The sequence below is a fragment of the Capricornis sumatraensis genome, chromosome 4 (genome assembly GCF_032405125.1).
Source record: "Capricornis sumatraensis isolate serow.1 chromosome 4, serow.2, whole genome shotgun sequence".
Classification (NCBI taxonomy): Eukaryota; Metazoa; Chordata; class Mammalia; order Artiodactyla; family Bovidae; genus Capricornis; species Capricornis sumatraensis.
Genome location: NC_091072.1, coordinates 114,759,295 through 114,779,783, shown reverse-complemented (window position 1 = coordinate 114,779,783; position 20,489 = coordinate 114,759,295). Strand labels below are relative to the sequence as shown.

General features: G+C 46.9%; 1 protein-coding gene across 3 annotated transcripts in view; it reads right to left on the bottom strand.

Moving 5' to 3' along the window:
• Positions 1 to 1,830: 1,830 nt before the first annotated feature.
• ABTB3 (ankyrin repeat and BTB domain containing 3) overlaps positions 1,831 to 20,489 on the bottom strand; it is a 320,838-nt gene continuing 302,179 nt past the window's right edge. For all 3 annotated transcript variants that reach the window (XM_068970684.1, XM_068970685.1, XM_068970687.1), the window contains 4 exons: positions 19,039 to 19,120; positions 10,965 to 11,033; positions 8,573 to 8,686; positions 1,831 to 2,432 (listed from right to left, as the gene is read on the bottom strand). In XM_068970684.1, the coding sequence (XP_068826785.1) occupies positions 2,223 to 2,432; positions 8,573 to 8,686; positions 10,965 to 11,033; positions 19,039 to 19,120 (475 nt within the window). In that variant the 3' untranslated portion in view covers positions 1,831 to 2,222. The remainder of the gene's footprint in view (positions 2,433 to 8,572; positions 8,687 to 10,964; positions 11,034 to 19,038; positions 19,121 to 20,489) is intronic.

Below are 20,489 nucleotides of genomic sequence, written 5' to 3'. Positions count from 1 at the left end.
TATATTCCTCTGCCTAATGGGAAGGAATGGTAGCACCCAGAGGTGTCTGCAGGCCCAGGGGACTAGAGCTTGGTTAGCTAAGTTCTAGTTGGCAGAGTGGAAGGTGTTCAGTGACACGAGCACCTATCTCGTATCTAGCATCTTCATTTCCCTTGATTTTTTTTCTGCGGGGTCATCTTTTCCGATTTCTTAACTGAGTGACTTTCTCAGGCTACAGCTGGGTACGAGTTCACAGGTACCATAAACACAATGCGTGGCTTGGGAAAATCATTTCTTTTAATGACAGAGAAAGCACACCAAACTATAACAGAAGCCCATCAGGAGTTGCCGCTGTACATAATCAATGCCCAAAGGCCCTGAGCTAGCATCAGACATTCACAGGGAAGTCAGTCGCGGCTAAGGAAACATCCACGCAGCATCTCTGAGGACAGGAGGAGGTGAGAGACAGCGAAGACTCGGGACATGCTGTGTATCTGTAACTTGGATTCCTCTGTAGACAGTTTGTTTTTTCCCCCTTCCTCATTGGATGGTAGGGCCTGGGGAGGTTTGCAAATGACCAAGTGGAAGAGAAGCCTTGTATCAGCATCAGAGAAGAGCCAACACTGTAGACGGACGTGGCCTGCGTACGCCATGGGTGATACCCAAGAAACAGGACTTGACCTCGGTCCTCTGAACAACGGCTCAAGGGGCTAGTACAACATTTGAACAGCAGCTCCTTTAGACTCTGGGGTCTGTGCACAAGTTCCCAAAGGCATGCTAGGAAATATGTTTATCAACAAAACTTTGCCATCTCAAAGGGTAAGAGTCATTCTCCTAGTTTTTAACCGCATGTTATCTAGGTTTCAAATGAAAGGACAAGAAAGAAAAGGAAGCAACTCAGAGATTGTTTGGAATATTGTGGCACTTCACTAATCTCTTCTGCTTATAATATATGGCAGAGCAAACGGAACCCTGTTGATATAAACTTTCATTATAGATAACCCTATACTGTACACTCTCGGAATACAGAGAGAATCCATCCTATCATACATATTTCATCTTTAAAAATAATCTAACATAGTCATATTCTCTGGCTAGTAACAAACTATTAACATCTTCTGAGAATACAGAGAGAACTCTGGGATTAATAGTAAATTCTCCAACGTGCCCCGCCCCCCCATCTCATATGCAGCATCATCTATGAACACATTTCTGCAACAGCATCTCAGGGACACTCATAACTATGGAAGGAAATGGATATGTTAGTTTCACCAAATGGATTTTTAGCAAGAAGTGATGGGACATTTTTACTTGGCAAAAATGAAGCACAAACATAACAGTTTACAGGTTCGGGCCATGCAAATGCATGTGTGATTTTTTTAATGTGGGGGGATTTTATTCTCACCCCGAAACCACAATCAGCATGCAGGATTTTTTTTTCAACTATTGAGTTAGAGATAATTACTGGCAGTGCACCTCTTTTGTGTAACCATGATCACTAAGGCAAGGTTATTATTTCACCTTGTGTAGAATATCAGTAATATCTTGTCAGATGCATGTTTATACAGTACAGACCTGCTACTTACTGTTTTTTTTCTTCAAAAAAAGAAAAGAAATCTCAAAACACAGATCCCTAAACACAATTCAGTTGAAAATGAACTGTTAAGCTTTTAGAAATATATTTTAAACTACAAGGCTGCCCTGTTTTGGGGTTTTTTTATATGAACATTTTAAAAAGTTCCCACCCCTAAAAATTTGTCTTCATTATTGGTACCAGTCTCACCAATTTGCTATCATGTTGACTCTTATGGAACTGCAGCTACTAAGGTCCTTAATGTGTAATAAATATAATGCTATTCAGGGTCAGTACGGTGAAGTTCTCCAACTGTCAGCCTGGAAACTGAATGACCTTTAGTCCTCAGTCCACTCACTGGACAGAGGCCCTTGGCAAGGGATGTTCAACTGCCGCAGGGGGGCTTTCAGATGAGGCCAGCGTGGCTGCCCCCTGGCCTTCTACCTCTGGATGCAGGTGCACTCTCATCTGTAGACCAGTGACGTGTCCTTTGTTTCTCAACAGGAGCTCATGGGAGCTGCATTTGCTTTGTCAAGAGCAGCTGAGGCAGTAGAGGCAGCTCCTTGGCTCAGCCAAAAACAGACGCCAGGTGAGATTTGTGGGTTCGTGTGAAGCCAACGCAGCAGCAGAACTGGCTAGTCCCCGGGGAACGTTCCCTGGACCGGACGTCTCATACAACAGAGCCTTTGGAAGACGACAAGTGGATTGACTGAATCCTGACGGCCAACGTCCTCTGTAAGTCCTGCAGCACATCCTGGCCCGTGCCCTCGCCGTTTTTGTCATACAGGAGCTGCTTGAAGGCTTCATTTTCGATAAGGACCATCATGTTTTTGAGAAAGTAGCCTTCGCAATATGCTGAGAGCTCTGTGACTCCAAGAAACTGTGGAGAGTGGAGAGGAAACACGAGATGGTTATGTTTCTGAAAGCACCTGTTTTCATCTATATTCTGGTGAATGCCTATTAAGGTAGCTTGACTGCGACAGTGGTCCTGATTCTGCGTCCTTTGCTGTATTCACCCCCAGTGGACGTGACCTTGTAGCTCCCTCCCATCGGAGGGCTGAGTTCATTTCTCCACGCCTTGGCCTTATGCCTTGCTCTGGCTAAGAGGATGTAGCTGTGTGAGAGGTGCCAGTTTGGAGCTGGCTTGAAGTGGCTGTGTGTGCTTCTGCAAGCCCTCTTCCTGCCTGCAGACACAGTTCTAATCTCTTTACCTGATGCATGCATGCTAAGTTGCTTCCGTTGTGTCTGATTCTTTGTGACCCTATGGGCCGTAGCCCTCCAGGCTCCCTGTCCATGGGATTCTCCAGGCAAGAGTACTGGAGTGGGTTGCCATGCCCTCCTCCAGGGGATCTTTCTGACCCAGGGATTGAACTCGCATCTCCTACATCTCCTGTATTGGCAGGCAGGTTCTTTACCACTAGCGCCACCTGGGAAGCCCCCATAGAAGCTGCTAAATATCTCACCATGCAGAGGACAGACCCCTCGGCAGACAATTATGTAGCTCACGTTATCAACAGTGCTAATGCTGAGAAACTGATGGAGAGACATAGTTCCTGACCGACTAAACCAGTACAGCAGGGCTGACATCAACCTGCCTCACGTTACAGCCCCAAGCAGAAGACGCGGCAGACAGTAGACACTGGACGGATTTGCTGAACGTGTGAATGAGCAGTTCACTCTCAGAGTTACAATCCCAGCAGCAAACGTGTATTGACAGCATCATGCTAGACACTTTATGTGCATCATCTCATTTAATCTTCAAATTTCCTCGAGGCAGGTCCTATTACCACCTCTGATTTATAGGTGAGGAAACTGAGACAAGAGAGTAGCTGACAAAAATTCACACAACATGTCAAAGGCAGAACCAGGAGGTGAACCCTGTAACTCAAGTCCTGAAGGCTGTGTGTTTAACCATTAGGATGCACTGCCTCTAGCCTGATACCATTACATCTCGGAAACATGCTTGCTGGAGGAATTCATGTTTGAGATGAAGAAACAAATGTGGGTATGAGGGCTGGCTGTCTGTCTTCAGGCCTTTTCTTTGGTTTTCAAAGCTTGCAAGTCTCTCTCTTGCAATGCGCTGCATGCTCAGAAGTTAGTTAAGTGCTCCCTGAGATGACACCCTGGTGCTTTATTTAGATGCGGAATTATCTAAATTATCTGAATGTGGAATTCATTGTTCTGAACTCCCTAACATTCTGTCCATTAAGCCACAGATGCATTTCCAGCTGCTCGCTGTGGATGGTGGAATGATAATGAGGCAGTGCCCACAGGGCAATGGAGGAAAGAGTGGGAGACTTGGATTCAAATCAGGGCTCCTCCATTCTTCTGAATTTGTGACCAAGGCTGCTTTATTTGGCCTTTGGCTTTAGGTTTCTCATTTTCAAACTGGAAATTATGTCCTCGCATCATGGACCTGTTGGGGGTACTGAGTGGAACATAACTGATGGAGGGACTCTCTCATTTGTGGCACTTAGGGAAGGCAGGATAGGAAGGGAGCTGAGGGAGGGGGCTCTGGAATTTATTCCAGACTGTGCCATTCCAGCCATCTGCTGCTGGGCGAGTTATTGAACCTCTGTGTCTCAGTATTCCTATCTCTAAAATGGGGGCAAATAATAATACCCACCTAATAAGCTGTTGCTGGCCTTAGGTGAGGTAATACATGGCACATTAGGAACAGTGGCTGTTTGGAGTCAGCATCAGCACTCGCTCAATATTAGCTGTCATGCTAAATGTACACTATTTGTAATTATTACTCTCATCTCACTCATTTATATCCAGGGACCCACATGGACAAAGTAGGTGGCTAGGTTAGGATAAGGGGAATTGGCTGTATCTATGGAACCTAGTTCAGCTAACTGGCCCATAGTAGGACCAAGCCTGTAACCTTGAACTCACTGACCCCATGTGATAATTCAGTGAGCCAATGACCTGTCTTCATAAAAATCATATGCAAATTTGGGCAGGTCAAATAACTACTCTGGGCCTCAGCTTCCCAAGCCACAAAATGAGGGGGCTTGGACTAGTGAGTACCACACTCTGAGTATTTAGGACGTGGACATACCAGCTTATTCTAAAAGGCTTAGGGAACTTATTGAGGTTTATCAAGTGAGTAGGTTTGTTATTACCCAAATGTTACACAGATGCATAGTATCCTGGAGCTGGAAGAGTTCTTAGGAATGTTTTAATTCTTTTAAGATGAATCCAGTTTTTTGAATTACAGAGAAAAGGCCTCATTGTACATGTGGGGAAACTGAGGCTCAGAGTTGCCTATCTCTGATTCTGGGGACACAGAGAACCCCCTTCTCTTACTACTCCTAGCCACTTGCTTTGTATAGGAGCATTTCTTATTGTAAGCTAATGTAATTAGAGAATAATAAGTACTTAAATTTATACGTGGTGATATTTACTGAATGATGACTATACATCATATGCTTGCCTACTTTTACATATCTAATTACAGACAGAACTGGGACTGGAACTCTCACCATCTAGACCAATAGTTGACAAACTACAGGCCTGGGCATCAAATGTGGCCCACTGCCTGGTTTTATAAATAAAGTTTTATTAGGACACAGCCACACACATTCATTTGTATATTGTCTCTGGCTGCTTTTGCACCTCAAATGCAGAGCTGAGGAGGATCAAAGTGACCACATGGCCTCTGTGAATATATTTACCTGGATTGTCACAGAAGAATTTTGCTGACTCCTGTCCTAGACAAAAATTTTTTCAAGTGCAGAGACCATGTCTTACCAGATATGTATTACCCATCTGAATATACACATTCAAATATGTATACAATTTCTGATAAATAGTGGGCACACAATAAATACTAGGGAACGAATCCCTTGGTTTCCAAACCCATGTTCTTCTCATCACAGTGCCCCATTGAGTTTACTGCCTTAGCTTAGGTTCAATTGGATGAACAGGCTTGTCCTTTTCCTCAAGCTGAAAGACACCCTGAAAGAGCCATCAGAGGCTCCAGAGCCTCTTCTTCATGACTGAACAGTTTGGGACAGCTTTGCTAGGAAAACAAAGATGATGAAGCCATGCATTTATGGGCTGGACTTCTCTTCTGGATAAAACTCCACAGATGTTGCCAATGGTTACGTGCAGAATAGAAGTAATGCTGCCAAGAACTTGCTGATATTTGAAACATGATTGTTAGTACCTAAATGCCTGCATTTCTGAGGGTCCCAAACCACGTGTTCGTTTCTTTCTTTTCTGGCTCTTTTACTAAACCAGCCTCAGTCTGCAGCACAACCTGCCAGTAACAGAATCCACAGAGCAGGTGACTGTTAATGCTGCAGGGTCCACAGCACAGGGGAAGCAGCACATAGAAGGGACACAGGGTGGGGGCTGGCACTGCCCTGGCCTCCATGAAAGTATCATGAAGGGCAGGTGTTGACCTTGGAAATGTCCCAGGATGAGGCTGAGAGGGTAGGCAGAGGCTGGCGTCTGCAAAAGGCCAAGCTCTGGCTGCAGAGGTACGTACATGAAAGAGGCAGTTCTTTGCCACAGGTGCTGTAAGCCTGTAGCACAAACACATTCCCAGTCCAGGCTCACATTGTGTTCGCTGTGTTATTAAATAGCAAGGGAGCTATAGAAGCTGCCTGCCAAGGAGGCTGAAGTGATTAAAATGGGGCTGTGGCGTGCAAGCCTTGCTGCATTCCCAAGGAGACAGGCCACGGCAAAGCCACTGTGGATGAGGGGTTCACAGGACAATTTGGGCGTCCATGGCCAGGGGACGGGGCAGAGGAAGGTGAAACTAATCAGGCCCTCTTCCTGGGTAGAGAGTTTTCTCTGGACGCTTTTTCTGCAAAGTAACCAGTTTAAGATAAAAAATAAATTTTGTTGTGTCCCAAGAAACCAGGTTTTGTTAAAAGCCTCATTTAACCAAAACACCCACTGTGAGTGGCAAGTAGCCTCCCTGTATCTTTTGATTTACTAATAACCAATCAGAAAATCTGAGTATCAAGAATTATCACAAATATTTCAAACATGTATTAGGCCAGATTGTAAACACAAGGAAGAACCCGTGCTCTGAAGTGAGGTTTACCCTTCTAGGCATATACACCCAAAGAACTGAAAGCAGAGACTGTAATGGATATTTGCACACCCCTGTTCACAGCAGCATTATTCACAGTAGCCAAGAGGTGGAAGCAACCCAAGTGTACACGGATGAATGCAGGATATATGGTACATACATACAAAGGAATATATTTAGCCTGAACCTTAAAGACATTGTGCTAAATGAAAGAAGCCAGCCACAAAAATAAGCCAAACAAATACTGTATGATTCCACTTATATGAGGTACCTAGAGCAGTAGAACTCATAGAGACAGAGGGTGGGATGATGGTTGCCAGGGGCCATGGAGGAGCGGGGAATGGGGAGCTTGCATTTAATGGGTATAGCGTTTCAGCTTAGGGAGATGAAAAGTCCTGGAGATGGATAGTGATGATGGTTGTACAACACTGTGAATGTACTTACTGCCACTGAGGTAGACACTTAGAAATGGTAAGTTTCATGGTAAACGGTAAGTTTCACATTGTATATATTTTACCACAGTGGAAAAAAAATTCTCAGGCCCAGTCGTGTGACCTTAAGCAAGTTACTTCACCTCTCCGAGCCTCTGCTTCCTTATTATAACATGGACTAATGAAAGGACAGTCGTGAGGATTAAAACCGGTAATGCAGCAAGGCTTTAAGCACAGGGGCCTGCACATGAAAAGGGCTTAGAGAATGCTGTCTTAAGACAGAAAATAATATCTCAACCACGACTTCTTTTTTTTTTTTAAACAAGCAGAATAATTGTTATTCACATCAGTGGTTCCTCTACAGACTGTGGATGTGGGAGGCATATGTGCTGAGCTCCAGTTCTATCAAAGAGGAATGCTTTGTTTTAAATGAACTCCTAATCTTAATTCATCTCATTGTTTCTTTCTAGAAGATGCTAATCCCCCTGTCCTGAGCACATGAACCAAAATGAAGTGGTACCTGGCCACATGGTTTTAACCTCCACTTGTGAAATGAATTGGATGAAACTGATGGTTCACTGATTTTACTCCAAAAACTGGCATGAGGACTGGTCTTAGGGCTGAAATCTCAACTGTTGCCTTAGGAGCCTGTTAAAAATATAGATTCCTGGACTCCCCAGCAGAGATCTGGGGTGAAAGGCCAAACAGAGATTCTAAATGTCTCCCCAGATGTTGGGTCCACCTGACTAGGAGGACTCTTTGGACTTCTTTAGCACTCACAACCTGTTCTCAACCTTGGCACATCTGAGAGTCACCCAGGAAGTTATGAAAAAAGTGTCTTTTCCCCAGGTTCCACCCCCAGAGACTGATGAATTGGTCAGTGAGAGGTCCCAGGCATGGGGATTTTAAGTGAGTGCCCAGGTGATTCTTCCATGCAGCCAGTGTTGGGAACCTCAGTTCCAGAATAATGGTTCTCCTCCATGAACAACCCCAGAATCACCTGGAGGGCTTGCGAAGCTGCACTCGACCAGGCCTCACCCCCCTGGTCTGACTCAGTGGGTCTGAGTGGGGCCTCTAATGTGCATTTCTGACAAGCTCCCGGACGACGCTGGTGCTGCCGGGTTGGAGACCACTTGGAGAAACACTGTTCCAGAATCTTGGTGCTTAAGTGTGTGGCCTGTGGCCTAGACCAGGTGCAGAGGCTTCACCTGAGAGCTTGTTAGAAATGCAAAACCAGGGCCCAGCCTGGGCCTGCTGAAGCAGAGCCTGCAATGTGATTCATGTACACGTTGGAGTTTGAGGATGACTATGCTTTTAAAACTTCTGGCTTTCTGCTTCCATTGTATTCTGGAGGGTCAGAAGAAGGGAAAGACATCTCTCCTAGAGCAGGAAGCAGACCTGAGGAAGAACAAGGTCGGCTCGGCCTGAATGCACAGACCCAGTATCCACCCTCTGCTCAGACTCAGAGCATCTGCAGAGAAAGCCTCTCCCACAAAAGTTCATGGGGCATGCTTGGACAGCGAGAATGGGATTGATTACCTTGGCATGGTTGTAAATATCCACACAGTTGTCGGTATTGATGCTTTTTGCACAGATAATCTCACAGTGTCGCTGCAAAGCCTCCAGCTGGAAAAATTTTGCAGCAGACAGGAGCTAAAAAGCATAAAAAGAGCCTGTTAGAGGTTAGGAGATGGAAGGAAAGCAAAGACTGTGGTGAGAAAACCCTTCATCTCCTACAGTGGAACCCAAGGTGCAGGCACTGAGAATAAAGCGTCGCTGCGTCCCTTTAAGGCACAAAGGTTACACAGCTGGCCTAGGACCCGGCGACAGAACTCGACCGTGGGGGCAGATGGCAGAGGGGAGGCGTGGGGTCGAAGTGAATCAGATTTGCATCGATTGCAGCAGGAAGTCAATCAAAGATGCTTAAAATTGTTACGTCCAGAAATAAGGGTCAACGTTTTTATTTGTGTGTGTGCTCGGCCGCATCAGACTCTTTGTGACCCCATGGACTGTAGCCCACCAGGCTCCTCTGTCCATGAAATTTTCTAGGCAAGAATCCTGGAGCCAGTTCCCATTTCCTCTTCTGGAGGATCCTCCTGACCCAGGGATTCAATCTGTGTTTCTTGTACCTCCCGCATCGGCAGGCAGATTCTGTACCCCTGAGCCACCTGGGAAGCCTGAATGCTCTTAGTTAGCAGGATGGATATCGAGGTGACTCACTTCCTCCGTTCATTCAGGTCTCAACACAGATATCACCTCAGGTCTCCTCGCTCCATCACTGTCTGTCTCCCTTAACCTGTCTTAGTCTTCTTCACAGCCCTTCTCACACCAGACATGATGTCATGCCCATCACCTTCCCCACAGACCGGGAGGGCAGGGATCTCTGCCCCTCTGCATCACAGTTGTATCCCAGCCCTGAGCATGGTGCCTGGCCTTGGAAGATGCTAAACAGAGGAAGGGGAAGAAAAGGACTGAAGCAAGAGTTCAAAGGGATTGCCTTTGGGGAAAAGGCTGACGGATGGAAGCGAGATGGCTGGATGACGGGCTTTTTAAGTATTATAAAGCTCGTATTATTTACACGAGTGAAATGTATGTTCATTATTTTAACTTGAAAATAGCTTTTTAAAAGGTTTATAAAAGAGTCTGAGTCCTCAGAGTGCAGTCTAAGTTCTGAGGCTGTGATTTGTCAGAGTGGTCCAGAGAGACAGAGAGGAACTTCAGGGGGCGGGGGAGTGACCACGGAAGGTTTCTCAGAATAAGGACAAAGGGATAAAGGGCTCCACAGTGAACACACAGCCCCTGTGACACGCGCCAGGCACTGTGGTAAGCATCTTACAAACAGAAACTCTTAAGATCTTCAAAACCCAGTGGGGTAGATATTGTCATCCCCGTTCTGTAAGTATGAAAGCTGAGGATGACAGAGGTTAAATTACTCGTCCAAGATCATAGAAGGGGCAGAGCCTGGATTTGAAGCCAGTCTGGCCCAGAGTCCATGTGTGAACCACCATGAGAGGTCACTTCTTGAACTACTCCTCATGTTTTAACATCTCTCATCAGGCCCCCCAGACTTCCGGTACCTGAATGGGGTTCCGGATCTTTCTCTCAGGGCTAGCAGAGTGATTTTGGCTTCCAGTTTAAAGCTACCCTGGTGGCTCAGCTGGTAAAGAATCCACCTGCAATGCAGGAGACCTGGGTTCAATCCCTGGGTTGGGAAGATCCCTCGGAGAAAGGAATGGCTACCCACTCCAGTATTCTGGCCTGGACAGTTCCATGGACTGTATAGTTCATGGGGTCGCAAAGAGTTGGACATGACTGAGCGACTTTCACTCACTTAAAGCTACCACCTTTGACACAAGAGTCCCACTCCTAGGAAGGAGCAGGGGAAATCTTGGCTTTGGACAGATGGGAGCAGAAACAGGGCCCAATGGGCAAGGAGGAGGAGAACACAGAGTTATGAGAGGTGGACAGGAGACGGGGAGAGCCAGGGAGCTGCTGGGTGAAGCTGGGAGAGCTTGTAATTGCCTCTTAGCTTCTGCCTCAATGGACACGCTGAGATTTGAGGAGAGCTTTCAGATGAAATGCTTTTCCTACAAATGACAAGGGAGAAATCGTCCAGGATAGTTTCTGATGATGCTATTTGAGCCCCAGCTGTGCCTGGAACTAGAGGTAGCCTCAGACTCTTAGTAAATTTCCTGTCCTCCACCCCCAGGGCCAGATAAAATTAGGCTTCACTCAGCTGCTATTGAAAGAGATCGGACTAGTGCACCCAGCACCCCAGCCTTTAGGGAGAGGCTCTAGGGAGAAGTCCTTGAGAGATCTAAGGGAGGCAGGCAGGACCCACAAGCCTGCATCCAAATGAACACCAGACACAGGCTGCCCCCAGACACCACCCATGTAAGCCACCCACTCAGGACCACGGCAGGCTCCTCACCTCCATTATCTCGTTGTTTTTAATGAGAAGCGACTCTGGGCCACCGTAGTAGAGATACTGCATAACCAGCTGGAAGACAGAACACAGTGAGCAGAGAGCCCCTGGCACACAGACACGGTCATCTTACAGCCACCCAGTCGAAGCCTCAGAGTGGCTCGGAGTCCCTGCGTGACATCCCTTCACAGGGGTGGCCATTCCCCCTGGATTGCTGCCTTTCAGGAAGAAGTTCCATTCACAGGTTTTATAGGCTGGATATGTTTTTACACCATGCTGTAATCTGTTGCCCTGTGGTTCACCCCCAGGGCCAAATTAAACAATTCTAAGCTCTGCTCCCCAGGACGGTTTTCCCCATCTATGGGTGACAATCATGGGTTGTCTTTTCACCTCCAGCCCCATTGAGCTGCCCAGAACTGCAGCACACGTGGCATGACTTAAAGACCCTGAACCAGCTGCAGTTCTCCTGGGAACATGACCCAGTTTGACCGGAAACCTCTGGTTTCAGCTTCAGAGGGTGACTCTGGGCTACCACAAGACCACCTTCTCTTTATTATAGCTTGATAAAAGCCAAGATGAAGTCATTAAGGGTCCAGGGTCTCAGTGTTTTATCGATGGTGCAAACTGTCCAAGCCAGGCTTCATACACATGACTGGATGGTGTGTAAAGTCCCAGAGCTTTGGAAGATGGTGTCTCTTAGGTAGAACAAAGCCCAAGGCTGGGATGGTATTGGCTGTCACCACCTCCCGTGAAGCTGAGTGTTAAAGTTTTAGGTGGGATGTATCTTCCCCAGTTGGCCATAGTCTCTACCATTCTCTAAAGTTTTCTGCCTGCCTAGGTGACACATTGACTTTAGCTGCCTGACCCTAAGCAGCTGTGTTGGAAAACCCTGTAGACTGTAGTCCCTCCTCTGGACGTCTGTACAGTGAGGTGACTGGACTGGGCTGCCCTCTGTGGTCCCTTCCGGCTCTGACGGTCAGTGACCAATTCAGGACAGTGGTTAAGAGCAAGGTCCTGGAGTTGAACTGCTTCAGTTTCTGACTTGGCTCTGCCACTTAAAAGCTGTGAGACCTGAATTAAGTTAGGCTCTCTATGCCTCAGTTTCATCATCTGTAAAGTGGGGATAATATTACCCACCTCATGGGGTTGTGATGAAAATTAAATGAGTTAATACATGTAACAGGCCCAACAGGGACCTGGCAGATGCATGGCAAGGACTCAGTAAGTGCTGGCTTTCTAATTTTCTCTGAGGGTGAAAAATCTTTTTCTAGTATGAATGACCTTCCATTTTCTTTCTCAGGTCATTCAACATCATTTGTGACTGATCTCAATCTACTTTTTGCAAGTGGGTTTAAAGTAATCGCTTTTAATGTAACTCAACGACAAAAAACAAACAACCCAACCAAAAACCGGGCAGACGACCTAAATAAACATTTCTTCAAAGAAAACATACATGTGGTCAATAGGCATATGAAAAGATGCTCAGCATGGCCAATTATTAGATAAAGGCAAATCAAAGCTTTAACAAAGTTGTACCTCACACAGGCCACAATGGCCATTACTAAAAAATCTACAAATAATAAATGCTGGAAAGGGTGTGGAGAAAAGGGAATGCTACCACTGTGATGGTAGAAATGTAAATGGGTGCAGCCACTGAGGAAAAGAGCATGGAGGCTCCTTAAAAAAATCTAAATATAGTCTTGTTATGTGATCCAGCAATGCCAAATCCTGGGCATGTATCCGGACGAAACTATAATTTGAAATGATACACGTACCCCAGTGCTCACAGCAGCACTATTTACAATGGCTAAGACATGGAAACAACCTAAATGTCCACTGACAGATGGATGGATAAAGAAGATGTGTGTGTATCTATATCTATCTATGAATACATATATATATACACAATGGAAGATCAGTCATAAAAAAAGACCGAAATGACGCCATTTCAGCAACAGGGATGGACCTAGAGATCATCATTCTAAGTGAAGTAAATCAGAAAGAAAAAGACTATGTCATACCCCCGATATGTGGAATCTAAAAATGCTTTGATTTGAAGTACAGAGTTCGGACTTTTCTGGTGGTACAGTGGTTAAAAACCCGCCTGCCAATGCAGGGGACATGGGTTTGATCCCTGGTCCAGGAAGGTTCCACATGTCCTGGAGCAACTGAGCCTGTGAGCCACAACTGTGAGCCCACGGGATGCAACTCCTGAAGTCCATATGCCTGGAGCCTGTGCCCTGCAGCGAGAGGAGCCAGCGTGACGAGGAGCCGGCGGACCGCAACTGGACAGCAGCCCCTGCTCGCCTAACCAGGCAGAGCCTGTGCACACCAGTGAAGACCCAGTGCAACAAAAACCAAAGCTCCCAGGTCAGTGGCTTTTAGTGTGTTCATAATGTACCGCCATCACCACAATCTAATTTTATTTTGCTTTATTTTGGCCGCATCACTTGGCATGCAGAATCTTAGTTCCCATACCAGGGATCCAATCTGTGCCCCCTGCAGTGGTGGTGTGGTCTTAACCACTGGACTGCCAGGGAAGTGCCACCACAATCTAATTTTAGAACATTTTCACCCCCTCCCCTGGAGAAATCTCGCGCCTGTTAGCAGTCTCTCCCATTTCCTCCGTGGGTCAGTCATGACATCTACAATGATTTGCCTGTTCTGGACATTTCATATACATGAAACTGTACAACATGTGCTCTTTTGCATCTGGTTTTGTTCACTTGGTGTGGTATTTTCAAGGTCCCATGTATCGCACTCCTTCACTTCTTTTTTACTGCTCAACAACATCCCTTTGTATGGATGCACTACAGTTTGTGTATCCATCCATCAGTTGATGAACATGTGGGTTGTTTCCATTTTTCACTGTTGCTGAAATGAATGCTGTTGCTTCGGATCGATTCACTTTTTCAGATCTCACCTGCCACTCCCCCCTCCTCTCCTTCTAATCTCAACTGTTGTTGTTCAGTCACTGATTTGTGTCCGACTCTTTGCAAGCCCATGGACTGAAGCACACCAGCCTTCCCTGATCTTCACTATCTTTTGCAGTTTGTTCAAACTCATGTCCATTGATGCCATCCTACTGTCTCACCCTCTGTTGCCTGCTTCTCCTCCTGCTCTCTATCTTTCCTAGCATCAGGGTCTTTTCCAATGAGTCGGCTCTTTGCATCAGGTGGCCAAAGTACTGGAGCTCCAGCTTGAGTAGCAGTCCTTCCAGTGAGTATTCAGGGTTGATTTCCTTTAGGATTGACTGGTTTGGTCTCCTGCTCCCAAACACTTGCCTTTATCAGAACCTACTACCGTCTCTTTCACTCTGCTTTTGCCCACGCTGTTCCCTCTGCTTGGATGCCCTTCCCTTTTCTCCACCTGTTGATCTCCGGCCCCTCTTCCAGGATCTAGCTCAGTAGTCACCTCTGCAAAGCTTCCACAGATCTGCTCAGATCTCTTAGTTGCCTCCCACGCTGTGCTGGGCGGCACACTGCCTGTGACTGCAGTGTTATTTCCTGCTGGGGTCTGAGGGCACAGAGTGGGTCTCACCCACCTCTGCATCCCCAGTGCCTGCCAGCGGCAAAGACACTTTAACCAGAAACACAATTCCTCCCCTTCCTCTTTTGTGTCTGAGTCTCTCACTGGCCAACTGCCTGTGGCAGAGTGGGGCTTTAGTGCTGATGATTGAGGCTTTGTGAAATGATAACGTAACACTGTTTACTCTTCCCCTGGACCCAGACAGGTCATAAGCATCTAATCTTTGGCAAATGTTGAGACACTGGCTTTATTAAAATCCATTTATTCCCCAAGGACCTCTCTTTTATAAAGGCCAAATCAATAATAGTGATGGTAAAAGCCATAATAATAACTCCTGAAAACAGGGTCTCTCCAGTTACAAAGCACATCTCCAGCATGCTATCTCATTTCCTCAAGGTTGTGTTGTTGACTGGAAATGTTGCTTTCAGGAGCAGGCATGGAGCCCCATTAACCATGGGGCTAATGGAATTAAATTGGGCTGTGCTGAGCCACCTTCAGACTCAGCCAGCATGAGCCTTTTCTGCAAGGGAGTGAAACGGACCCTGATTAGGCCAAAGGGTCTGTTTATGGGGTTGTTTTTCTTGGCAGCTGTCAACCTGCATGAAGCAGGATGTAAATGGCGTCCACAGCCTGGTGGAGGCCCTGCTCCCAGGTGCAGCCTCAGTTGCAAGGGGCTCTTGCCCGCATGTGATGTTAAACAGTCTTGCAGGGAGGAAACTCAAAGCCATCTCATTTACTAAAATTCTTCTGTTCAGCATGGAAGGGAAGTGAGCTGGCCCCTGGGAGTCTCCTTCTGGGTCAGATTCAGCCTGACTTGGCCTATTTTGAGCCACAAATGAGGCTTTTCTTCTTTTATGGGGAAGGGGCAGGAACGTGGAGAATTCCCCAGGGTCTGCTCAATCTTCTCTGCCCATTACAGTAACTCAAGGCTAACGTGGCTGGGAAGCTTTCCCTAGCCAAAAGTAAATACAGGCGTTCGATTCCTCTGGGGCCATGCCTTCCTGTGTAGGTCTCTCATTCAACTAGCCCCCACAGCAAACATTTATTGAGTGCCTACCACAAGTCAGGTTCTGATGACAAGAACCCCTCCAATTAGCCCTAGGCTTGATGGCATAAGTGCCCCTCCACGAGCGCTTGGAGAGCTGGGGAGGGGGGTGCATGGTTTCCAGCACTGGGCTCATGCTCCAAACACTAATGGGCCTTTCCTTGGGGCTGGGTGATTTTTAGGGAGGACCCAAGGCCCCATAGCAGGGAGACAGTTAAGAGATCAGGTCTGGAAGTCAGCCAGGTCTGAAGCTCAGCTTGGCCACTTCCTCTACCTGTCTGTCCATGGGGAGAAGAGCCACCTGGAGAGGGAGCTGGGAGGCCTGAACTGAATTAGATTACATGGGTCATGGTTCTCAGAGTGGGTCCCTGGACCAGCAGCATCAGCATCACCTATGTTCTCATAAGAAACATGAATTCTCGGGCCCCATCCCAGGCCTATAGAATCAGGAACTCTGGGGGTGGGGCTCAGGAATATGCATTTTAGCAAGTTTCATGGCTTAACAGCAACTCTCTTCACCCTCACTGCTTCCCCTGGAGATTCTGATGCTTCCTAAAATTTGAGAAACACTGTAACTTAGAGCACTGGTTCTCCACCTTGGCTGCACATGACTCTGGATGATGGCAGAAGGTGGAGACTTAAAAATGCTAATGCCGGAGCTGCAGCCAGATCCTAAATGACAGCCTGGACCTTGGGAATCGTCAAAGCTCCTCAGATGATTCCACTGCACAGCTGAGCCTGAGCACTGCTGGTTTTGAGCCCTGCACATAGCTGCTGCACAAGAAACAGCTTCTATTATTATTGTTTCTCTTTGCTTTCAAACTGTGGTACTGGAGAAGGAGAGTCCCTTGGACTGCAAGGAAATCAAACCAGTCAATCCTAAAGGAAATCAACCCTTAATCTTTATCAGAAGGATTGATTCTGAAGCTGAAGCTCCAATACTTTGGCCACTTGATGCGAAGAGCCAAATCATTGGAAAAGACCCTGATGCTGGGAAAGATTGAGGGCAGGAGGCAAAGGAGGCAATAGAGAATGAGATGGTTGGATGGCATCACCGACTCAGTGGACATGAGCTTGAGCAAACTCCGGGAGATAGCGAAGGACAGGGAAGCCTGGTGTGCTGCAGTCCATGGGGTCACAGAGTGGGACACGACTTAGTGACTGAACAACAACAACAAAGACCAGACTGGGTTCAAATAATGGCTCTGTCATTGACTAGCACCAAGTTCTCTGGACCTCAGTTTTCCTACCTCTAAAAGTGGCAAGATTTATCCAGATAACTACATGCAAGCAAAGGCCAGTGCCTCATTCATAGCTGGAGTTCAAAATGGGGAAAATGAGGTTCAGAGAAGAGAATGTCTTAACCCATGCTTATTCTATAAGGATTCTTTATTTTGAAGTTTCAACATAACCAAAGGAATGCATCTCTAATGGTGGAAATATAGGCACCTGAACGGGCTTTAGGGCTTACTGTGAGGGCATGGTGGCTTCCTGGTAGCACTCTGAATCACACAATCTGGGGGGCCAAGGTTAGTAAATGGAGGGAAGAACCATCATCTGGCCACCGGCACTTGGCTTCTACTACGTGGTTCCAATGTATCTTTTCAGTGTCCAGTCTACCTTAAGACACAGCCGAATGGACTATAATCACCTTCCCTCTAACACACACCAGGACTTCCCACTTTTGTGCCTTTGTGCTCTTTCTCCCTCTGGGAGACCCTTTCCCTCCTATTCACTAGATAAGGAAACTGAGGCTCAGAAAGGCTGGATAGTTTTTTCAAGGTCACATGAAGGATAATGATTTTAAACAGGGGGATGCTGCTGTTTAAACCTTGTGGTGTAGCATTTAGATCCTGAAATGCAGCTCTGTCCTTCACAGACCAGACCAGGACCTCTGCCCTGAGACCCTGGCCTGCCCTAACACCTGCTTATCTCTGCGTGGTCTCCTCAACCCTCCTGGAATGTGAGTCTCCTGAGGGTCAGGCTGTGTCTTCCCCACTTCTTCCCAGGGCTTTCCTTCCGGAACTGAACTGGAGGAATCAGGTCCTGTTCAGAATTCTATAAACTCCATCCCCAGGTCACCCACATTGGCCGACTAGCCCTGGCCATAGGAGGACAGCAGGGAGGGGCCACAGTCTCCCCTGCAGGTTCCTCGATGATGTAAGCAGCCCACCAGCATTCACACCCCTGATGAGATGCAGAACCCCAGAAATAGGGCTGTGAGGCTAGCGAGGGGTGTGAATTTCTATTAGCTGTGAGATGTCACTGAGGGGCTGGATTTATGAATCAGGCACGAAATCCAGGAGCATATGGCTTCACAGGTGTATTCTATGGAACACACAGAAAAGAATGTACACTGGTCCTTCCCAAACTCTTCCAAAAGACTAAGGAGGAAGGACCACTCCAAAAGATCTTCTATGAAGCCAGCATCACCCTGATACCAAAACCAGACAAAGACACCACCATACACACAAAACAACCCCCAGTGAATCAGGCATGAAGGATGGGGGAAAAGGAAGAATGTCGCTGTGCTCCCCTCAAAGGTGCCTGATAAACCAAACAGTATCGCCATCAATCGAACACAATATGGCCCTGTCATCTGGCCTCTGACAAGCCTTCCTTCCTATTTACATTAGGTTCAGGCCTATTAACCTGAACCTATTAATATTAACCATTAACCTATTAATATTAACTATTAATTAGCCTATTAATATTAACATGACACTGGATTCCCTAAAGTCCACTGGTTCCTGATCACACTGGGCTCAATCATCTTTGGGGACTTCATACCTCCTGTTCTCTGCTTGCAGTGTTCTAACTGGCCCTATCCCCCTTTTAAATTTATGTATTTGGCTGTGCTGGGTCTTAGTTGCAGCATGTGGGATCTTCAATATTCATTTCAGCACACGGGATCTTTAGTTGTGGCATGTGAGATTTTTTTAGTCATGGCATGTAAACCCTTAGTTGCATTATGTGGGATCTAGTTCCCTGACCAGGGACTGAACCCAGGCCCTCTGCATTGGAAACTCAGAGTCTTAGCCACTAGACCACCAATGAAGTCCCTCTAACTCCCTTTCTTAAGCCCCAAGCCTCCCCACAGCTCACCAGGTTCTCTTCAGCCTGCAGTATTCCAGCTGGCACCCCATCAAGGGGCCTTCCCCACTCTCCCTGGTCTGAGTTGTCACAGCACATTGGTTCTCTCACGCTCACTCCAACTTTATATTCTAATTGACTAATTACTCAGAGTTATCCATTCTGGGTTGTGAGGCCCCAGGAGGAAAGTGTCCTCTATCCTTGTGTCTCCAGCACAGTGCTGGGCGCAGAGCATGTGCTCGGTTAACGCTGTGGGCTTGCATGGATGGTCAGGGGGAGGGGCAGTGTGAAGACAAGGGCCAGAAGTGCAGGAGCTGATGACAGGGCAGCGGCTGATCCACAGGCGGAGGCCCGGAGGGACCCACTGGTGCCCCGCCCCCACAGGCAGACTTGCAGGTCACAGCAGGGGCTCACCTGGAAGATGGGGTACTTCACGTATCCGATCTCTATGCAGGTGCTGTCGTTGGTTGGTTTGCTGGAGAGGAGAGCTTTGAACCTGAGCAAGAACATAAAAAGGGAGATAAGAAGACTCACAAAGACATCCACAGCTTGCAAGGCTCAGCTCTCTGATGATAGAAACATGTAATATATCCCCACAACTCGGAAATACGATGACATATCTATAGATTGTCTAATAAAATGTCCCCGATACGATACCATGATCCAATTTGAAGTTAAAATGCTAAAGTTAAAAACAGTGTCTAGACTGTTCAATTACTTCTCAAGCAGGTGATTTAAAAAGAACAAAAGCCTTTTAAAATGCTGTCCAGGGAATTCCAGCTGGTGGTCCAGTGGTTAGGACTCAGAGCTTCCACTGCAGGGCCCTAGGTTTGATCCCCAGTTGGGTAACCAGGATCCCTTAAGCTGCGCCATGAGGCCAGAAGAATAAATAAAGTAAGAAACAAAAAAACCCTTCCACCTTGGAGGCCCATCACAAAGGCTGCCGCCTTCCTGGAGTCCTTCCTGACTCAAATTTCAAGCTCCCCAGGTGCCCAACTCACTCCTTCCTCCTCCCACACCACCTTTGTTCTAAGAGGGGAAGGACTGCTGCTGACTCTCGCCTCGGCTGCATCCTCAGAGCCTGAGCCAGGCTGGCCCTGATGCATGGTAGGTATTTAATGTCATAGGCATCAACATCTGTTGATTACCTATCTCCCTAAATGAATTACCTTCTGTTGAGAGTTTTAGATGCATTTTCCTGCCACTGGCTAAACTAGGTTCCTCGTGGGTAGAGACCCAGTCAGTGGAACACAGTGATACTCTATTTATTTACTTATTTGGCTGCATTGGGTCTTAGTTGCAGCATGTGGGATTTTCACTGCATCATGCGGGATCTTTCAATATGGCACATAAACTCTCTCGTAGTGGCGCTTACGCTCAGTGGTTGCAGTGTGGGCTCGTTGCCCCATAGCATGTGGGATCTTAGTGCCCCAACTAGGGACTGAACCCTTGTCCCCTGCAGTGCAGGGGATTCTAGCAACTGAACCACCAGGCAAGTCTCCCATACTCAATACATTTAGAAATAAGCTAAGACATGTCTATTTTTATAAATTAAACTTTAAATCTGAAATAATTTCAGATTTATACAAGAGTTGCAAACATAGTACAGAAAGTTCCAGTATGCCCTTCACCCGGTTTGCCCCGATGTTATCATCCAACATAGTCATGGTACCTTGTTAAAACTAAGAAGTTATCATTGGTACAAGCTATAGTTCATGGGGTCGCAAAGAGTCGGACACAACTGAGGGACTGAACATACACACACACACACACGCACACACACACATGCACACACACACACATGCACACACACACACAGAGTATTGATACAGCTCTTCCATGATGTCACAACAGAACCATGCAAA